At 42.6% G+C, this 22,568-nt stretch overlaps 1 protein-coding gene across 7 annotated transcripts in view; it reads left to right on the top strand.

Annotated features, from left to right (window-relative positions):
* Nucleotides 1-22,568, top strand: part of HCFC2 (host cell factor C2) — a 106,593-nt gene that overhangs the window by 4,677 nt on the left and 79,348 nt on the right. For all 7 annotated transcript variants that reach the window (XR_003943341.1, XM_030214418.1, XM_030214417.1 and 4 more), the window contains exons 2-3: nt 15,306-15,454; nt 16,683-16,843. Coding sequence is in view for 6 of the 7 variants with exons in the window: in XM_030214418.1 (XP_030070278.1) it covers nt 15,306-15,454; nt 16,683-16,843 (310 nt within the window). In the remaining variant the exon portion in view is untranslated. The remainder of the gene's footprint in view (nt 1-15,305; nt 15,455-16,682; nt 16,844-22,568) is intronic.

The following is a 22,568-nucleotide window of genomic DNA, read 5'->3' as shown; positions in this document are numbered from 1 at the left end:
ATAATCAATTACTAAGCATCAATGCATGCCGTGATATTTTTATTAAAAAAAAGCTAGCCTCTGTATGGAAGAGAATAAAGCAGGAAGATCTTTAGCTAATTATTTAAAAGGTAAAAGATCTAAAGAACAAATAATATATATTCATGATAAGATATTGAACATACCTTTTACTATTTTTTATACTACACTTAAATTGGAATGCTCAAGAAATATAAAAGATCTGGATACTGATACTTTTTTACATAAACTTCAATCTCCTACCTTAATAAACAAAGCACACGAAGATTTAGGTAAACCACTAACAGCAAAAGAATTATCAGCAATTAAATCTTTATCCTTCAACAAAGCACCCGGTCCAGATGGATATTCTGCTGAATTTTATAAACTCTTTAAATTAACTCTTAATTCCAATATTATTATTGATTTATCAATATCTGTATAATCATTCGAACAACAAAGGAATTTTGCTAAAGCAATTATTATTATTCCAAAACCAAGCAGAGATCCTAAACAATAACAGATCTATATCTCTTCATAATAGTGACTACAAAATTCTAACCAGACTTCTGGCTATGCAATTAAATAAACATCTAGGTTCTTTAGTAGACCTAAATCCAGTTAGATTTATGCAAAACAGATATATTGGTGACGGTATTAGACTTTTTTATAACCTCAATTATATAGCAACACAAAGTAACACACCGATGACAGCCGGAAAAAGCCTTTGACCGCATAGAATGGGATTACCTTTTTAGAATATTAGACTGGTTCAAAATGGGTTTGGGGTTCAAGCAAAGGATTAAAATTTTGTAGTACCAACTAATCTCAAGAATATTGATTAATAACAATCTGTTTACTCCTATCACTCTCAGTAGAGGAACTAGACAAGGTTATCCTATTTCACCTCTGTTTTTCAACCTTGCTCTAGAACCTCTTCTGATAGCTATCAGACGAAATAATCTTATATCAGGAATCTGCCTTCCTATCACACCATCTCTTGAAATTAAACTGGCTGCATTTGCAGACGATCTGTTAGTTTTACTATCTAACCCAAGTTCATCAATAACAGAGTTAATTAAAGAAGTTAACACATTTTCTAAATGTTCTGGTTAGGAAATAAACTGGAAGAAGTCTGAAGTAATTCCTATAAAATACTTTCACCGCTTCAGATACAGATGATTCAACATTTTAAATGGTCACCGCTACAACTTAAATATTTAGGTGTCTGGCATAAAAAAAAGACCCCTTTCAAACTATTGAACTGAACTCAGATAAAATGAATGAATTAGTAGATGAGGCAATTACGAAATGGTCTCCTTTGTATATCTAATGGTGGGGGAGATTGGAACAATTAAAATGATGTTAACCCCTAAAGTAAATTACATCTAATCAATGCTACCGGGTCTCTGTCCTTTGCAATTTTATAAAAATGTAAATACTAAATTGTTTAAATTTCTATGGAATAATGAAGCACCAAGAATTGTACTTAGGACACTTAAGTCCATTAAAAATCAATGGAAGTGTTAGAGTTCCAGACTTTTATGATTATCATCTAGCCTCATTAGCAATGTTTGGCATTTTACTGGCTTTCTAATACTCAACTATAGTTTGGTCCTGGGTTCTCATGATAAGATACTAGCCGTTGAGCCCGTGAAAACGGGCTACTTTTGGAATGGGGGGTTTTCTGAGGCCCCCCCCCCCCCCGGAGTCGCTGCCACCCCTCCACCCGGCCTGAGCAGCACTGTAAACTTACATCAGCACGCAGCAGCAGGCACATCAGCAAAGCTGCTGTCGGGGCGGGCTTCCTTCTCTGCCTGTGTCCCGCCCTCGTGTGACGTAACGTCGGCGAGGGCGGGACAAAGGCAGAGAAGGAAGCCCGACGGCAGCTTTGCTGATGTGCCTGCTGCTGCGTGGTGATGTAAGTTCACAGTGCTCGGGCCAGATGGAGGGGCGACTCCGGGGGAGGGGGAGCGGTTCAGACGTCTGCAGCATGCCAGTAGAGACTTCCCTCTTTGTCCCGCCCCCATCATCACGTATTGAAGCGGGGGCGGGGCAGAGAGGGCAGCCTCTACTGCGCATTTGCGAGTGAGTACGGTCATTCGCCGTTTATATGTTTGATTGTCCTCAGAGATAAAAGAAGTGGGAAAAGTAAACCAGGCTTGTCCAAAGAACTGGTTTAGTTTTCCCACTTCTTTTATCTCTGTTTGCTGCCCCGTGGGATCTATTGAGTTCTCCACGGTACGTGGATCCTCTTTAGCTTTAAGATATTGTCCTCCCCGTTATTCTTTCTCCTACTCACTAGTCATCTGAACCTATTGAGTGTTAACAGTCCTGCCCCCTTCCTGAAGTCAGTCCAGGTTTCTCCTTTGACTCTGGAGTTCCAAACAGCTCCCCTGGGGATAATCCTATAGTGAGAAGGCAATGGGGATATAAGGACATTCTTTTTTTTTTTTTTAATTCTTTATTTATCATTTTAAAGTAATACAAAGATACCTTCTTTGAACAGATGCATCCATTTTAGATACATAAGAATTAAGGAAATATTCTACAAATAAGGACATTCTTATCTATCACAATATGCAGATTTGCAGCTTGTAGCTTAATTTTTGACACACTTATGATTTTATTTTTGCCAGTATTCATAGTTGTGATTAGTGCTACAGTGCTGATTGCTTACCTCCAAGTATTGTGTAGTTATTGAGGTTTTCCGCTTATAATAATGGATGTCACAAACACCCTATTTTTATTGTTGTGTAATGTTCTTTATACCCACTTCATAAATAAAAAGGAAACTTAGGGGCTTACTCCTGTTGCAGCAGTTTGAGCAGAGGAAGCTGGCATAGTAACATAGTAGATGACGGCAGAAAAAGACCTGCACTGTCCATCCAGTCTGCCCAACAAGATAAACTCATATGTGCTACTTTTTGTGTATACCCTACTTTGATTTGTACCAGTCCTTTTCAGGGCACAGACCGTATAAGTCTGCCCAGCACTATCCCTGCCTCCCAACCACCAGTCCCGCCTCCCACCACCGGCTCTGGCACAGACCGTATAAGTCTGGCCAGCACTATCCCCGCCTCCTACCACCGGCTCTGGCATTAAGCTGTATTGTCTGATAGGGCTGGCTGGAGTTGGGCATCACTTTTGAAGGTGGTGCACCTGATAGCAAAGAGAGAGAGAAGACAATTGTTGTGCAGGCCCTTGCTGGCCAGTGAAAGTACTGTTCAACGATCTTCTCAGAAGAGGCGACCTTCCAAACTTAAGGGATCTTGATGTCGCCCAGGTATGCAGTTTGGGCTGGGAGGTTGATAAACAAGAGGAAAAATAGGGAACCAGTCCATTGTTGAGTGAACAATTATGTAGCTGGTTGATTTCATATAAGCTGTTGATGTATTTGAATGTTATTTGTACAGGGTGTAAATGTATTTAGGTTCCATATAGCAGTAAAATCGGCCTATTCAAGTAAAGATATATTAGTAAGGCTGTAATTTTTGGAGGTACACAATTTCAAAGTATAGAATAAACCCAATAACAGTAATAGGAAAAGAAGTGTTGAGGATGGTTTTATAACTGGTTGGCTAATTTTTGTGACAGGTATTCTTTTAATTTAACATTAGTTTTTAAAGATGAAGTATATGTGTTCTTTTTCCTTTGAAAACACCCCCCCCCCCCCCCGCTCTGTGGCATATACATGTGTGTTTTTTGTAAAGTATATGCATAAGTCCAAATCCTGCCTCTGTCTAGGTTGTATAAGCATATACAGGGTATATAAGTGCATATATTTATTATTAGGATTTATTTACTGCCTTTTTAAAAGAATTTCACCCAATACTCTGGGCAGTTTGAATTTACAGTGCTATTTACCCATTGAAGTACCTTTTAAAATTACCCCCATTTTGGGGGGAAATTAGAAATGAAAACAAAAATTGAACTGGTAACCTCAAGAAGTCACAACTCAGAATGGTCAAAACTATGGAGCAGAACAAAGGTCCAGGCTCCCATTCAACATCCAGGCAACATAGGAATACTACTATTCTACCATGAGGAACAGAAGCTAGAGCACCAAGAACATTTCAAGTCCCTGAATATAATAATGTCAGCACCAGATCAGAATTTACTGAAATATTCCAGCTCTCAGCATTTTGCATAATGAGGAATAGGCATGCAGTGCTCTAGAACGGTCATAATACTATTATTTCAGTACTAGTAAAAAAAGGCCCGTTTCTGACACAAATGAAACGGGCGCTAGCAAGGTTTTCCTCGGAGTGTGTATGTTTGAGAGAGTGTGTGTGAAAGAGAGTGACTCTGTGTGTGAGAGAGAGAGAGAGTGAATGTGTGTGTGTGTGTGTGTGTGTGTGTGAGAGAGAGTGAGACTGGTTGCGAGTGTGTCTGTGAGAGAGAGTGTGTGCCAAGGGCTCCCTCCCGTGTTTCAGGGTCATCCCCTCCCTCCCTCCGTGTTTCAGGGTCGTCCCCTCCATGTTTCAGGGTCATTCCCTCCCTCCCTCCAGTTTTCAGGGTCTCCTCTTCCTCCAATTTTCATGGTCTCCCTCCGAGTTTCAGGGTCCCCCCCTCCGAGTTTCAGGGTCTCTGCACCCCCCCACACACGTACACACCGCCGGGGGTCCAACCACGTGGCTGTTGGACCGGTGGGCCCAGAGGCCTCGCCCCAACATTCTCTGTCCCTCCCTCCGATTTCCAGGGTCGCTCGCCCTCCCCCCCAGTTCCGCTCTTGCGGAAACAGGAAATGAGTGTGGCACCAGAGCTGAGAGAGACAGAAGGGGCGAGCTTGCACGTGTTTTACTGCTGCTGCCGGCCGCCGTAACCCTGACGTGGTAAGTGAAGATGACTTTTAAAAATCGGAGGGAGGGTGCCTGGAACTGGGAGGGAGGGGGGACCCTGGAACTCGGAGGGAGGGATGGAGAACGTTGGGGCGAGGCCTCTGGGTCCGACGGCCACGTGGTCAGACCCCCTCCCCCAGAGGTGAGGGGGCAGATTGTGCTTACGTTGGCGCTGTTCAGGCCCTCTCTCTGTCAGTGTGTCTGTGTGCGATGGGCGGGACTCAGTTGCTGACGTGAGGCACGGCTGTTCATGTTCAGGAACTGCTCAACTGGGCAGGTTTCTGATGTTGACATCATAATAGCTACGGTGACGTCAGCTTGTGCTACGGAGCCTAGCAGACCAACTCTGAAGAAGTCATGAACACAGGCAGCAAGACCAATAGAATGTTGGAGGTGAGAATTATTATTATATAGGATAGCACAGGGGTTCTCAGTAGTGTGGCTTTACTTTGAACCATATACTTAATTTGTGTTTGATGTAGAGAAAAATGCAATCTTCATTCAAGCAAGGCAGATCATATATACAAGGAAAGAAAATTCAAAAGAGAAAGGTGGAAGAAAAATGAAGTCATAGCACAGTACAACTGCTTACAGTACTTGTTTAGAATTAAATATTTAGTAGCCAAATTCATTCTTTTTAAACAAATATATATTTTTTTCTAAGCAGAGGCCCCTTTCCTGTGTGAGGCCCAGGCCACAAGGCCCTGATCCCTCCCTACCCCTACATCTGAGTCCATCATTTCATAAGCAGCATTTTTCAACATTGATTTGAAATCTATGCTGGTGTTTTTCACGGGTCTAAACTGTGGCCCGACACTGTTGGTGCTTGATTTGGGAGAAAAAGCTATTTTCTCTGTAAATTATTTGTAGAAATGGTACAAGTTACAAAAAAAAAAAAAAAACAACCCACGGTTAACTAGCACTGTGCAGCTAGTCCTCCGAATCCTCACTTCAATAATTCAGTGCTTTCTGCTTGCCTGAAATTAGCAAGGCTCACACTGACACGTGCACGGGCCAGTAGTATCAAAGTCATCGCCTTATTTACAGGTGGCTGTACATGGAGTTCACTACACGCACGTGCCAGTAGATTAGGTGATCTCTGATGCTGCTGGTCCTTGTGTGGGGTCAGTGACATGAAACTTTTTAACCTGAGCCTGGGCAGAGAGCAAATGTGACCGCTAAATTATTGAAGGGAGAAGGAGGCGGTACTTGGACATCATGGAAGACACTGGGGTGGGTAGGTGGTCACTGAGAGGTTCGTACACTCCCGTGGGATCCCTGTGGACCTGCAGAGGATGCCTGCGGGTTCCCTGCAGTCTCCTGCAAATTCTGTTCCCGAGTAGCAGCTCACTACCTTAATTTGACAGTGCATAAAATTAACATGCACTAAAAATGTACTATTGAAACAAATATGTGAAAGTAACCGAAATAATACCCAAAAACCTAGAAAAATTAATGAAAAAATGAAAACTAGTCAAAATTTTCTTGCCTGTGCATGATCCTAGTACAAACCCTATTTCTATCTAGCTAGTTTATAGCTTCTGTTTCAGCTGTCTTTCAAGGTTCATATCTTAAACGTTTTAAAATACTAACATGAATATATTTGTGGGGTGGTTTTAATTGGAAGGAGGTTTTTACTTTTACATAGTAGATGATGGCAGATAATGACCTGTACAATCCATTCAAGATAAACTCATAGTATTTATTTGTTGCATTTGTATTCCACATTTTCCCACCTATTTGCAGGCTCAATTTGGCTTACATAAAGCTGTAATGGCGATCGCCATTTACAGAATGAGAAATACAAGGTATTATAACATTTAAAGTACAAAAAGTATTAAAATAAAGTATATAAACAGTTCATAACAGGCGTAAGAGGTAAGGGGGTAATGCATAATGTTCAGTTGGTGACAAAGTAATTGAAGTAAACAAGTATAGTTCTGGTAGAGTTTTGATGTCGGGTCATTTATGAAGGATCATTATGATAAGTCTTTGAACAGGTTAATCTTTAGTAATTTCCGGAAGGCTGTCATGCTGCATCGGCTAGTCACATTTTAGGATTTTACCTTCGTAAACATCATGGCACCCTACTGCCTGCCGTGGTGTCTGGCCAAATTCAATTCTCATCTAAATACTTTTTCACATATCTTTCAGTTTCTCAGCTGTTGTTTGCACTGCCACGTAAGCAGGGTACTTATCTCAATGCCTGAAGAAATGACTCAGCCCCTGCAGGGTATGCCCCGATTTAGTGCTCTATTATCCACAGAGGTGTTCATAGTCCTATCTTCCTAGGTTTCTAAAACCTTCCTCTTTACACCAAGGTTCAAGCCACTTATTGAATTCCTCTGTTTTACGTGGTCTTTTCTGTCTCTTCCCACATGTAGGAATGACTTCAGAAAAAGCTGCAGTCCGATCCAAAGACTTTAGTCCCTCTCTAAGCTTCTGGAACACGCTTTGTTCTCTAAACTTGCTATTGTTGGCCAGGTCATTTGTCCCCAGGTGGATTACAACAGAAGTATTAGAGTCTTTACTCTCCTCTCAAATCACTTTATTTATTTATTTATTGCATTTGTATCCCACATTTTCCTACCTCTTTGCAGGTTCAAAGTGGCTTACAATGTATCGTTCTTGGTGGTAGTGGATTAGAACATAGTTACTTATTGTTACATGGAGAATTAGAGTAACATGGTAGAAGTTAAAACAAGCAGATATTATAAAATAGTTACATATTGTTACATAGAGATTTTGAGTAACATAGTAGAAGTTTAGAACAAACATATGATAAAAATAGGTCTGTGTAAAGGTACAGGAGTATTTGGTTGGTGCTTCTGGTAGCTGAGGACCTTGAAAGGCGTTTCACTAGGTTGGGACCCTTGAGCTATGTTCCTAAGTTAATACCCCTGATAATGGAATCTCCTAGCAGTAATAATTTTCTGCTTTGCCCCGATCTGTCATTGTTTTAAGGATGTCTCTTGGATTGTGTTACATTCCTTGCCGCTGGTTCTACATCTGTACTTCTTTTCTTTCTTTTTGACTGTTCTAGTTCTATACTTTTGGAGTATTTTTTTTTTAAACTCTAACAAAGAATTTAGATTTTGTGTTTAGCTCAGGGGTTCTCATCCCAGTCCTCAGGACACACTGATCTGGTCTGATTTTTCAAGATATCCACAATTAATATGCAGTGTAATAGGTTTGTATACAATGGAGGCAATGCATGCAAATTTATCTAATGACTATTCATTGTGGGTATCCTGAAAACCTGACTGGTCAGGTGTCTCTTGAGGACTGGGTTGAGAACCCCTGGTTTATCGCATGCCTTTTCTAGTACATTCACTCAGGTACTATAGTTATTTCCCTGTCCTTGGAGGGGCTCACAGTCTAAGTTTTGTACCTGAGGCAATGGAGGGTTAGGTGGCTTGCCGAAATTTATAAGAAGTGACAGTTTGATTTGTACTCTGGCTTCCTTGGTTCTCAGCCCATTCTTTAACCATTAGGTTACTCCAGTTATCATAGGCTTCCGCATTTTCTCGGAATGCCCCAACCAAGAAGACAGAAGAAGTTTTAACAATATAGGCAGCTAGATAGGCAGATGCATGGATGATAACATGAGTCCCTGAATCAATGATATGTTGTGCAGGAGAAACATTCCAACATTTCTGGGAGCCAGATAACCAGCAGTAAAGTTGAGAATGATGATTATTATTTTATTTAGTTTTAGGTGTGCTTCTCTGACTCAGCTTTATTTGCTGTAAACAAACTCTTGATGAACATCCATTGAAAATTACAGAATAGTAAGTGACCAACTATGGGAAAACATGACCAAAAGTCATGGATCCAAAATGTTCAGTATAGGCAATATTTATTTTCACAGCATGGGTTCAAAAGCAATCACATGTTTGAACTTCTAACTAACTGCTAACTCCCTGCTCCGTTCCTTCTATCTCGCTGCTCCCTATGCCTGGAATAGACTCCCTGAGCCAGTACATCAGGCTCAGTCTCTGGCTGTCTTCAAGTCTAGGCTTAAAGCCCACCTCTTTGCTACTGCTTTCGACTCCTAACCATGACTCTCTTACTCAACACCCTCACTTATCACCCCTACCACTGCAATTTCCCCACCCCTAGCTGTCTGTTCGTCTGTCCAATTTAGATTGTAAGCTCTGTTGAGCAGGGACTGGCTTTTCATGTTAATTTGTACAGCGCTGCATAAGTCTAGTAGCACTATAGAAATGTTTAATAGTAGTAGTAGTAACTTCTGTAACTTTTTGGGGGTTTTTTCATATAAAAGAATGGGGTTTGGGCTGTTACAAATTTTTTTTTCTCTAGTAGAATTAATTAAAGCCTAATTTTTTTTGTTCTGGTGACTTTAGACATGGTTTCCTAGAGATGGTCACATATTGGAGCATTCTTCTTAAATGCCTTATGCATTTGGCTCTCTGGCCATTTAATGATTGGTGTTGTGAGCACCCAAAAGCGCTCTCTCTCTTTTTTTAATCTATATCTATATCTATCTATACCCACAAAAACTATATAAATAAAATGTACTGTGTTCATGGTTTCTTTTAACAGTAAATTCTGGCTGTATTATGGATGTCAAGATTTTGTTGTTAGGTTCAGTACTTCAGCCACAAGATTTTGTTGTTAGGTTCAGTACTTCAGCCACAAGATTTTGCAAAGGCGTTCAGTAATAAGGTCTCTAATATTGTTAATTCTTTTCAGAATATTCCTCTACCTGCACAGAAAAATTTTAAATGTACTGAATTTGGGGAAGAATTTGACCTGGTTACCCCGTTACAAATTTTAACTTATGAGTGATTTAAATTTGAGTCCTTGTCCTCTAGGCATGTGTTCACCTACATTGATTAAGACATTGAAACCAAAAATAATTGATGTCATTTTTCTGGTTTAATAAATGTTTGACTGAGGCTTCAGTTCCAACTCGTTTAAAAAAGGCAGCATTATGACCATTTAAAAAAAAAAAAAAAAAAAAAAGAGTCTAGACTCTAATGATTCCGGTAATTACCATCCGATATCACTGGCATTTATTGCTAAAATCTTGGAGAAGGTTGTGTCATCACACTTGCAGGGTTTTTTAGACTTATATAATGTGCTAGGTAATTTTTAATTTGGCTTTAGACCAAAGCATTCAATCAAGACTATCCTGATATCTGTGCTAGACTCTATTAAAGCTGGTTTTGATATAGTAACTGAGCATCTTATGGTGACCCTTGATATTTCTGCAGCATTTGACACAGTACACCATGGAATACATAGAGTTAGGGTGTACCCCCCAAGGATTGACCTTATCGGCCATCATGTTTAATATTTACTTTAGACCTATTTGTCAAGTTCTCCTCCGATGTCTAGATGTTCAATTCAGACTCTATGCAGATGACCTTTGTTCCGGTCACTGAGGGCCATGTTTACTAAAGCATTTTTAGCGCATGTTAAAAATTAATGCATGCTAACCATATAGACGCCCGTAGGAATAATGTGGGCATCTGCACGGTTAGTGTGTGCTAAGAACGCTAACACGCCTCGAGCGTGGCTTAGTAAACAGGGCCCTGAGTCTGTTGAGAAGAGTTAGCAATTTTTGACTGTCATCAATCAGTGAGGGCTTGGATGAATGTTAATCACTTTAAATTTAATGTATCTAACTCACAGGTTTTGTTTTGTCAGATAAAGCCTCCCCTTCTTTGGTTCCAGAAATCTTTTCTATAGACTTGTTAAGAATTTAAAGTACCTTGGTATCTGGATGGAAACACATTTTATCTTTGGAAATTCACTAGAACTACTAGATGACCGAGGGGTAAAAGGGGCACACAGGAAAGACACAGCCATAGCAGAGAGATTAAATGAATTTTTTGCCTCTGTCTTCACCGAGGAAGAATTTGGAGAGATACTGGTGCCAGAAGTGGTATTCAAAGCTGAAGAGTCAGAGAAAGTAAATGAAATCTGTATAAACCTAGAAGATGTAATGGCGCAATTTGACAAATTAAAGAGTAGCGAATCGCCTGGACCGGATGGTATTCATCCCAGAGAACTGATAGAATTCAAAAATGAACTTGCAGAACTATTGTTAGTAATATGTAATTTATCTTTAAAATCAAGCGTGGTACTGGAAGATTGGAGGGTGGCCAATGTAACACCAATTTTTAAAAAAAGGTTCCAGAGGTGATCTGGGAAATTATAGATCGGTGAGCCTGATGTCTGTGGTGGGCAAAATGGTAGAGACAATTATAAAGAACAAAATTATAGAGCATATTCAAAAGTATGGATTAATGGGACAAAGCCAACATGGATTTAGTGAAGGGAAATCTTGCCTCGCCATTCTACTACATTTCTTTGAAGGGGGTGAACAAACGTGGATAAAGGTGAGCCGGTTGATATTGTGTATCTGGATTTTCAAAAGGCATTTGACAAAGTACCTCATGAAAGACTCTAGAGTTCTATTGTGGACTAAAAACTGGTTAAAAGATAGAAAACAGAGTAGGGATAAATGGCCAGTACTCTCAATGGAGAAGGGTAGATAGTGGGGTTCCCCTGGGGTCTATGCTGGGACTGCTGGTTTTTTTTAAATAAATGATCTCGAGATGGGAGTAGCTAGTGAGATAATTAAATTTGCTGACGATACAAAGTTATTCTAAGTTGTTAAATCGCAAGAGGATTGAGAAAATTACAAGATGACCTTACAAGACTGGGAGACTGAGCATCCAAATGGCAGATAACAATTAATGTGAGCAAGTGCAAAGATAACAATTAATGTGAGCAAGTGCAAAGTGATGCATGTGGGAAAGAGGAACCTGAACTATAGTGATGCAAGGTTACACATTAGGAGTCTCCGACTGGGAAAGGGATCTAGGTGTCATCGTTGATATGTTGAAACCCTCTGCTCAGCATGCTGCATTGGCTAAAAAAACAAATAGAATGCTAGGTATTATTAGGAAAGGAATGGAAAACAAAAATGAGGATATTATAATGCTTTTGTATTTCTCCATGGTGCAACCAAACCTTGAATACTGTGTGCAGTTCTGATCACTTCCTCTCAAAAAAGATATAGTGGAATTAGAAAAGGCACAGAGAAGAGCAACGAAAATGATAAAGAGAATGGGATGACTTCCCTTTGAGGACAGGCTAAAGTGGCTAGGCCTCTTCATCTTGGAGAAAAGACTGCTGAGGGGAGATATGATAGAGGTCTATAAAATTAGTGGAACGGGTACATGTGAATTGCTTGTTTACTCTTCCCAAAAATACTAGGACTAGGGGGCATGCGATGAAGCTACAAAGTAGTAAATTTTAAAACAAATTGGAGAAAATATTTCTTCACTCAACGTGTAATTAAACATTGCCGGAGAATGTTGTAAAAGCAGTTAGCTTAGCGGAGTTTAAAAAAGGTTTGGGTAGCTTGCTAAAAAAGAAGTCCATAAGCCATAATTAAGATGGACTTGGGAAAAATCCACTTATTTCTAGGATAAGCAGCATAAAATGTATTGCACTATTTTGGGATCTTGCCAGGTACTTGTAACCTGGATTGGCCACTGTTGGAAATAGGATGCTGGGCTGTCCCAGTATGGCAATACTTATGTACTTATGACTGGCTGATTCGGGACAGCATACAGGCAACGGATTGAGTGATCAGCTTGTTGCAGTCTCTCGGTTGGGTCATCAATTTCCCCAAGTGCCACCAGACTTCCACGCAATCGCTTGAGTACCTTGCTGTGATCTTCAACACGCAGGAGGCATCGGTGTCCCTCCCACCCAATCACAGGCTGCGCCTCCAGAGCATTCTTTGCCTTCTGGCACCCAAGGCGTGGGACTACATGCAAATATTGGGCTCTGGCGGCCACGCTGGACGCCATTCCATGAGCCAGGAGTCACGTGTGTCCACTCCAGTTGTCCCTGCTCAGTAGTTGGGCCCCTCTCTCGAAGGATTACCTGATTTGACTTCCATTGTTGTCATCAACTCGGGCAGCTGTGCGTTGGTGGCTGGAACCTGTGAATCTGGACAAGGATCTGCCCCGGGAACACTGGCCTGCGTAGTTGTGAGAATGGATGCCAGTCTGTTGGGCTGGGGAGTGCATTGCCAGGGACGGACAACACAGGGCATTTGGTTCCTGGTGGAGGCATTCTGGTCCATCAGTTTGGAGCTCCACGCAGTTCGGTTGACACTCCGGGACTTTCTTCCTCTGATCCAGATCCAGTTCAAGTTGTATGCAACAACACGACACCAGTTGTGTATGTTAACAGACATGTGGGCACCAAGAGCACTCATCTAACAAAGGAGGCGGCCCTCCTGTGCATTTGGGCAGAGAAGCATCTCCCCCTGCTCTCAGCGGCTCATGTTGTGGGCTCATTGAATGTCCAGGCAGATTTTCTCAGTCTTAATCCAGGGGAGTGGGGACTTCCATTGCAGGCCTTCGAGCAGATCATGCTGTGGTGGGAAGCTACCGGTGCTCGACTTGATGGCCAGCAGAACCAATGCCAATGTGCCCCTCTTCAACAGTGGGAGAGTACAGATTGAAAGGGATCGATGCCCTTCTACAGCCGTTGTCCACGGCTCTCCTCTACGTATTCCCACTGTGGCCTCTAGGACTGCGCGCTATGCAGAGGCCTCCCTTTGAGCTGTTGGGCTCCTTGTCGGTAAAAGGCCTACCGCTTAAAACAGTAGTTTTGGTGGGCATCAGGTAGATGAGTGTTGGAACTGCAGGCGTTGTCCTGCAGGGATCCCTTCCTTCGCTTCACGGAGGCTGGGGTTTGCATTAGGAAGGTACCTTCCTTTCTTCCGAAGATTGTGTAGCAATTTCACTTGAATCACCCACTTTTTCTCCCAGCTTTTCACCAGGAGCATTATCCACCCGAGTTTTGGGCACTACGGTGCCTTGACGTTAGATGCATCTTTCTCAGATACTTAGAAGTCATCAATGATTTCCACCAGTCTGATCATGTTTTCGTTCTTCATGCGGGCCGCAAGAAAGGTGACTTGGCTTTAAAAGCCTCAGTGGCTCAGAGAGGCGATTGCATTCTACCAGAGCACAGGCTAGGCTACTTCCTTTGAGGAGACCGGTTCATTTCATTGGATGAGATTTGTAGGGTGGCCACTTGGTTGTCGGTACATACGTTCTCTAAGCATTAAAAAATTGACGTGTCAGCGTGACAGGATGCGGCTTTCGGAGCTTGTTATAGCCGCTGGGGTGGCATTGTCCCACTCTACTTGAAGACTGTTTTGGTACATCCCACAAGTCTCTGGATTGATCTGTGGGATGTTATGGAAGGTAAAATTAGTCCTTACCTGATAATTTTCTTTCCATTAGTTCCAACAGATCAATCCGAGGCCTGCCCTGTTTTCTGCTTGTGCATGTGTTGTTACGGCATTTGATTTTTTTTTTTTTAAACAAAACAAGAAAGAAAGAAAGAAAGAAGAAGACTTACCTGTGTTGGTAGCAAGTGGCGCTTTAGGCGTTTTTCTCCTGCAGGAGCGGTTGAGGGGCCTGCATGGCCTTTATAGAGACGGGAGAGGAATATTCTATGGATTTTAGGCTTCTTCCACTGCTTTGGCATCAACAGTACTGAGGTTCTGGCGATACCTAAGGAATTAGATTTTTATGCAGTTGAGGCAGTGCATGCAAATTTCTCTTGTGAATATTCATTGTGGGTATCCTGAAAACCTGACTGGCTGGGGTGCCTCCAGGACCAGGTTTGGGAACCACTGTTTTATAGCAATGTCCAACTAATCCAACAGTAGTAGTAAATGGAGCTGATAAGTACTGTATTTTTCGGACTATAAGACGCACTTTTTTCCCCCAAAATTTGGGAGGAAAATGGGGGGTGCGTCTTATAGTCCGAAGGTAGCGAGTTCGGGATCGCCCTCCCCTACTTACGTGACGCGATGTTCCCTGGTGGTCTAGTGACGTCGGGGCAGGAAAGAGCCCCCTCTTTCCTGCCCAGCGCGCTGCTCTCCGTCCTCCTGACTGCTTCCTGACCGTCACTAGACCACCAGGGAACATCGCGTCACGTAAGTAGGGGAGGGCGATCCTGAACTCGGACAAGACGCACCGGAGCACCTAGGTTTTAGAGGAGGGAAAAAGGAAATTTTTTTTTTCCTATTTCCCTCCTCTAAAACCTAGGTGCGTCTTATGGTCCGGTGCGTCTTATAGTCCGAAAGATACGGTAGTTTACATTTTTAAGACTGTTTTTTTTTTTTTTTGTGCGCAGCTACTTCAGCCATTGTATTAGCAAAGATCTTATTAACCTTTTAAAAATTATTTAGGACTTGAAAAGCCTAATCCTTTCATGGAGACTTTTTTTTAGGGGGGGGGGGGGCTGTAGGTTAATAATATATTAACTTTTAATCCACTGAAGGTTGTAGATAAACCCATATCTTTAGAACAAACTGAGCTTATTCTTGAAAAATAAAAGAAGGTGGTGTAAAATGTTGGTTTAATACAGATAAATTATTTTATTTCTCACCAGCTACAAATCAGTGGTTCCTTCCTGCTGTGAGGGGAGATATTCCTCCAGGCTGTGCAGCCCATGGGTTTGTTTGTGATGGGACTCGAATTCTGGTATTTGGAGGAATGGTGGAATATGGGCGCTACAACAATGAGCTGTATGAATTACAGGTAGGAGGGAACACACAGAGAATTCTAGTGTTTTGAATTGTATTTTTTTTCTTCCTCATTTTTTTTTCTATTTCTTAGAAGCCCCCAGCTTTGGACAGTATACTTAAACAACAAACGTCTCCTCACCAGGCTGGAAGGAAATCTCCTCTTTTACCCACAGCACTGCTGGGGTCATCAGTGTAACAGCAGATCGCCCTGTGCCTTAGGCTAACCCCCTAAGGTTGAGGGCTCAGCGCTAGCAATTTCTGCTTTAGGATAGCTTAACTACTCATGGGTTGGAAAAAATGTTGGAAACCATTCGTACATAGACCCCTATTTTAGAGACCCTATTCAGAATTTACCTGTGTAAATACCAGCTTTTACATGTTTATCAAATAAACATTGCTAACCCAATTTTAGGATTTTCATGTGTAAATGTGTAGTATGTGCATATGGTGAGGGGCATGGTTTGGGTGAGATTTACAGGATTCCCTTGTAAAAGCAATCATTTTGGGCAGTTCTCATCAGAGGGATTAAGGCAGGTCGCCCTCTTATTCTCCTGGTGGGTTTTTTTTTTCTCCTGCAAAATTGATTATGCTAAATGGTTGCAGGCTCTCTAATTGGGTGCATTTAGACATGTGCATGTATGTGTTGGCACTTTACATATCTGGGTTTTGAAATACAGCTTACACGTGTAGCTGTTAACAGATGTAAACGTAGTCTAGTTGCCCCCACTGATGTTTGTCATTGACAGTAGTGAAATGATTATTTCCACTGCTTATAACCAGTGCTTGCCACTTGCATTTCTACATGTATTTAAGTACATGTATACTTTTTCTGAAATACTTCTGGAATTTAATACAAACCAACCTGGACATCTCATTTCTGATTTCTAGGTTCTATTTAAAATGGGGCTAAGAATATGCCTAAAACATTTGTAGAGTATAATGATGACTCACGGAAGAGCTCAAAGGTTAAACTGCTTCATTTGGCCTATAGGCATTACTTGGTCTATGTTTGACTGCAGGTTTCCTGTCTGGGTTTAAATGCATCACATCTAGAATTTGCTGAGAGAATAGTTCTACTGACCCAAAGCTTTAATTTTAAAGAAAAAAAAATCATTTTTGAGTTATTGAGAAGTTCAAGAGTATTTGAAAACTTAATCATAATAGACTGTGCAATAATATGTTGTTGTTGTTGTTGTTGTTTTTTAAATGTGTATTCAGAATCAAAATGTTTATTTTTTAAGGCAAGTCGTTGGCTATGGAAGAAACTAAAACCCCGCCCTCCATCCACTGGTTCGCCACCTTGTCCTCGCCTGGGCCACAGCTTCACTTTTCATGGGAACAAGTGTTACTTATTTGGTGGCCTGGCAAATGAAAGTGAAGATTCAAACAACAATGTTCCCAGGTATGACACTTGAGTTCAGGTACAATATTGGAAATTAACTGTATTTTTGCAGATAAAACATGGTGCAGACTGCAGTGTTCTGTTTGCCATGCGAAGACAAAGCTGCAGTGTTGTATCAAGGAACTTCTAGGCAACTTGAATACATTTTGTAATAAAAGAAATGTCCTTACTAAGTTTTATTAGTATCTATGCCTTGAAGTCTACTTGAACTTTCTGATGGAGCCTTTTTACTAAAGTGTAGCGCTTGCTAACAGAAAGTATGCACTAATGCTAAGAAGCCCATTTTATATCTTATATTTTAGTGATCACTACTACTAATCATTTCTTATAGCGCTACTAGAAGTATGCAGCGCTGTACATATTATATGCATGTACTTTCTCTGTCCCTAGAGAGCTCACAATCTAAGTTTTTGTATGTGGGGCAATGAAGGGTTAAGTGACTTTCCCAAGGTCACAAGGGGCTGCAGTGGAAATTGAACCCAAGTCACCAGGATCAAAGCCTACTGCACTAACCATTAGCGAGTTCCTGGATGATCCCTTCAGGGTGGCCGGAGTTTTTGATCATCTTTATGCCTTTGCTGAGGAGATTGAGAAGTGTTGGGCTTTCCCAAAGGTGGACGCCCTGGTTATGGCGTTCATGAAGGCGACAGCTATATCTGTCCAAGGGAGCTCCATGAAAAGAATGTGCTGCAGCAGCTCCACCGGACATTTTCAGTAAGGGACACATCATTCAGGCTGCTATTTGTGGCGGTTACATAGCTGCATGCTGCATTGGTTTCAGCAGTTATGGGGGTCCCCGGAGATTTCTCACCTGGAGCTGGAATGACCTTTTGTGCAGACATCTATGATCTGGTCATTCTGGCTTCCCAATCAGTGGTGGCATCAGGAGTTGCCGTTGGTTGTGACTTTTCCACTGGGTGCATTTGTGGCTTCCAAGAAGCTTTTGAATCAGCTGCCCTCTATGGGGCACTTGCTCTTTGGTGATGACTTGGAGAAGTTGGTGAAGGATATGGGGGAGGCGTGGCTCAATCCTCGACCTCAAGGGGCTGGGCCGTTTCTTGTCCGCTTGGCACCCTTCAGCCCAGGTGGGATGCATAGTGGTTTTTCAAAAAGGGGTCCTTTTGGAGGCAAGCATGCTGCACCCTCAGCCGGGACCTCAGCCACTTGGCCTGCCCAATAGGGTGTTCCAGGCTCCTCATTGTTTCTGGTGAGAGGCAGGCTGTCTCTCTCCTGCAGTGAGTGGGCCTTCATCACCTCAGATAAGTGGATTGTGGAGGTGGTCGAGAGGGATACTCCATGTCCAATTCTCTCCTCACGGCTTGGCACTAGAGCGCAAAGCTGTCACTCTTAAACTTCAGCATCTTTGTAATATGGAAGCGATGAAACCTTTTCCACTGGTGAAGCACGGCCTGGACGGGTACTCCCATCTATTTCATGGTCCCAAAAAAGGCTGGTTCCTTTCACCCCATCCTGGACCTCAAGGGGTTGGATGCTTGTCTGCAAGTCCAGTGCTTCAGAATGGAAACGCTTCACTCGATCATAGCCTCGGTATGGCAAGGGGAGTTCTTGACTTCCCTGAACCTCAAGGAAACCTACCTACACTTCCCCATTGCAGATAATCAGAAGAGATTTGAGCTTGTGTGTATTGGGGCAGCACTTTCAGCTTTGGGCCTTACTCTTTGGCCTGGCTATCGCGCCCCACACGTTTTCCAAGGTGATGAGGATGGGGGCTGGACACCTCTGGCATTCAGGCTCATTCCCACCTGGACGACTGACTGATTCATTCTGACTGTGCTTTTGAGGCCAGTTGGCTACCTCGCGTCATTTCCTTCCTGGAATCTCTGAGCTGGATAGTGAATTGGCCTGAGCCATCAGGCTCTGCATCTGTCCCTGGAGTATGTCTTGGTCTGCTTTGACACAGCCAGAGGGATGGTTTTTCTTCTGAAGTAGTGGGCAAAGCGGGTGCAGTTGTTCCTGTTGTGCGATTTACCAGAGCACATGGTTTGGGATTACTTGAAGTTCTTGAGCTCCATGGCTGCTGTGCCGGAGGTGGTGCCTTGGACAAGGGCTCATGTGTGCTCTCTGCAGCGGGCTCTGTTATCTTGATGGGTATTGACCTTGCAAGACTTCCATTCTGCCCAAAGTGAAGCTCATGAAGCTCAGTCTAGCCTGGTGGGACTTTCTGGTTCATTTGCTGAGGGGTGTTCTGGATCTCCTGCAGTGTGTTTTGGTCATCACGGATGCAGGTCTCCTCAGTTAGGAGCTCACTGTCTGCGTTGGGGGGCTCAGGACACCTGGTCGAGCTAGGAGGTGTCCTGGTCCATAAATTGCCTAGAGTCTTGGGTGGTCCACCTTACCTCAGCAGGAATTTTGGCCACTTCTTGAGGTGTAAATGATCAGAGTGGTGTATAAGCAGGGCGGTGTCAGGAGTCAGGCTGTGCCCCTGGAGGCAGCGTGTCTCTTGGCAGGAGGCCTATCTGCAAACCCTTTCTGTGGTCCACTTTGCGGACAAGGACAAGATACAGGCAGAAGTTCTCGGTCACTCCTTCCTGGAGATGGGAGCTGGGGCCCTGCTCAATTCAACTTGATGGGGTCCAGGATCAACTCTTGTCAGCGGAGGGAGCCGTCCTCCCAGGGGATAGACTCCCTGGTTGAACATTGGCTGTGGGAGGAGCCCCTCTGTCTTCTCTCCATGGCCTCTGATAGGTGATATCTTGCGCAGGATTGCTTGTCATCCACCTCTGGTTCTACTGATGGCAGACTGTCTTCGCAGGCCGTGGTATGCAGTTCTCCGACGCCTCCTGGTGGAGGATCCTCTTCCACTGCCCAGGAAACGGGATGTGCTCTGGCAAAGGCCAGTAGACATGGAAGATCCGGATTTCTTCTAGCATATGATTTGGCTGTTGGGAGGAGACTTTGGAGATGAGTGGGTTCTCCCCCACAGTGGCCTCTACGCTTCTGCACTCCAGGAAGGCCTCTAGGTCCCTGACTGGCGAGTTCTTGAATTCTGGTGTGGGGAGCGGTTCCTGTCTCCCTAGGGACTCGGATTCCTGATATTTTGGGGTTTCTGCATCTAGGCCTGGATCAGGGACTGGCTCTGAGCTCCCTGAGGGTCTAGGTGATGACTCTAGCCAGGTTTTGTTAGATGATGAAGGGTATCCCTCTGGCTTTGCATAGAGAGGTGGCTTGGACCCTGAATGGGATGGTCATCTGCGCCCTCCACTGCGCCCTTCCTTCTCTTCATGGGACCTCAATCTGGTGCTGTCCGAGGCTTCATTTGAGCATCTGTGCTCTGTTTCCACCAAGGACCTATCAGGGTGGTGTTTCTGGTAGCTATCACCTCTGCTCGTAGGCTGTCTGAGCTGCAGGCACTACTTTGTTAGAACCCATATCTGTCCTTCATGGAGGACTCTGGGTTCCTGTGTACGGTCCCCTCCTTTCTGCTGAAAGTGGTATCTCCATTCCATGTTAATCAGGAGGTCTGCTTGCCCTCCTTTTTGGTGGAAGGTTCGTCTCCTGAGGATCAGAAGTTCCACAAGCTAGATGTCCGAAGGATGCTGCTCCAGTACCTGAGGGAGACGAATGAATTTCGTCTATGTCCACCTCTTTGGAAGGGCCAAGTGGCCTCTAGGCTTCCATTGCGAGGTGGATCAAGGTGACTTGAGTCTGCCTACATTGGCAAGAATCATCCAGTGCCTCAAGGGCTGATGGCCTACTCTACTAGGGTTCAGGCCGCCGCCTGGGTGGAGGCTCGGGCAATGTCCCCTGAGGACATTTGCAGGGTGGAGACTTTGGTCGTTGCTCCATTCCTTTGGTTGAACATGTTGGCCAGAGTCCACTCGGTCTTTGGTAGAACTGTCACTCAGGTGGCCTTGTCTTCCCCTGTCCAGTAGACTGCTTCGGTACATCCCATTTGTGCAGAATGGTGGAGTTAATGCTAAGAGAGGAGAAATTCTTACCAAATAATTTTATTTTTTTAGTCATTGACACAGTTCTGCTGTCTCGCCCTTGGAAGACCTCAGCCTGTGGTTCTGGGTATGATCTGTGCTTCCTTTTCAGTGCTTTAAAAAAAAAAAAAAGAGCAATCCATTTTGTGATTGGAAGCCATATGGGGTTATTGACGAAGGGAAAAGAAGAACAGGAACCCTCACAATCACACTGATTCACCAATCACAGCGAAGGTGACACAAAATAGTAGAAGGTAGACGATGTTCAAAATTTATAGAAGTTTATTAAAACATGCAGTGACTCGACACGAGTCGTGTTTCGGCCACAAAGGCCTGCTTCAGGAGTCTTCTGTTGGTTGTTGCTAAACATGCTAACTTTCCAAATATACCCATGGATATTACTCATTTATTTATTTGATAACTTGTATCCCACATTATCCAAATACAATTATTCAGCTCTGTGGCTTACATAATAATAAAAAGTACAAGTTAATATATAATACGTGTTATGAAAACTGTAAGGAGAGGGCTTGTCTACAACCGATTTCAACATCTGGTGAAGGAATTTATTGGAAAGAAAAGCCTTCAAGAATTTGTGAAAGGTCAGATAGTTATTGAGTTGTTCTTTTACAAAACCAAACAAACGCAGTAAATGCTAGTGCTTAATTCAGGTAATCTAATACAACAAAGTGCACTAGTATGAAACATTCAAAAAAAACTGTTGATAGGGGTGAAATGGTGGCCAATATGTCCCAATATTCTCAGTTTGGAAAACTTTGCAATCGGTTATATTTAGTTTGGACACTTATTTATTTTTTTATTTGCTGCATTTATATCCCACATTTTCCCACCTATTTGCAGGCTCAATGTGGCTTACAATATAATACAACAACAATCACATTAATGGGATAAGGAAATCTGAATATAGATAACAAATAAGGTGCATGACAATATTATGGCAATCATTTTAACGGAATAATAATTTCAGCCTTGTTAAAAAAACCTGTTGCACTTTAAGCGTTAACACAAAAAATATGGAGTTTTAGCTCCATGATAGAAACTAAGCACTGGTCAATAAGTGAAACCGTGTTTAACTAAGGATTGCAGTCCTTTGGTTTCTGAGGGCTTTTCTCCAATATTATAGAATAACAGCTTTTTTGAATGTTTCATACTAGTGCACTTTGTTAGTTGTAGTTATTGAGTTGTCTTATTTCCCTTGGGATAGAGTTCCACTATTTAGTGCCTAAATGAGAGAAATCTCAAGTTAGAGTTGATTTGTATTTGATATTTTTGTAATTAGGGAAGTGTAGAATGAGAGAATTCTTTGCAGTTAAAGTTGAGTTTCGAGTTAGGAAATCTATCATGTCTCATACATACTCTAGAGCCATCCCGTAAATGATTTTGTAAATATAAGTACATGTTTTGAAAATGATTCTAGCTTTAATAGGGTAACCAATGTAGTCTAATGAGGAGTGTTGATGCCCTTTCAAATTTAGTGACCTTGCAAATCAGTCAAGCTACAGTGTTTTGTGTTTGTAATTTCTTATTCCCTATGTAGATGGCAATACAGTAGTCTTGTGATAATACCATTGTTTGAATAAATGAACCTTATTCAATTACAGAATCCTGAACCAAGTGCAAAAGCATACTCGAACTTCTTATATTTTGAACATTGTCTAGCTTCTACTATTTTGTGTTACATTTGCTGTGTTTGGTGCAGCCATATGGGGTTCCTATGGTATAGCTATATCCTGATAGTGCAGGGTAGCGAGTACCAC

The sequence above is a fragment of the Microcaecilia unicolor genome, chromosome 9 (genome assembly GCF_901765095.1).
Source record: "Microcaecilia unicolor chromosome 9, aMicUni1.1, whole genome shotgun sequence".
Lineage (NCBI taxonomy): Eukaryota > Metazoa > Chordata > Amphibia > Gymnophiona > Siphonopidae > Microcaecilia > Microcaecilia unicolor.
The sequence above is the reverse complement of the archived record's forward strand: the minus strand, read 5'-3'. Positions and strand labels throughout refer to the sequence as shown.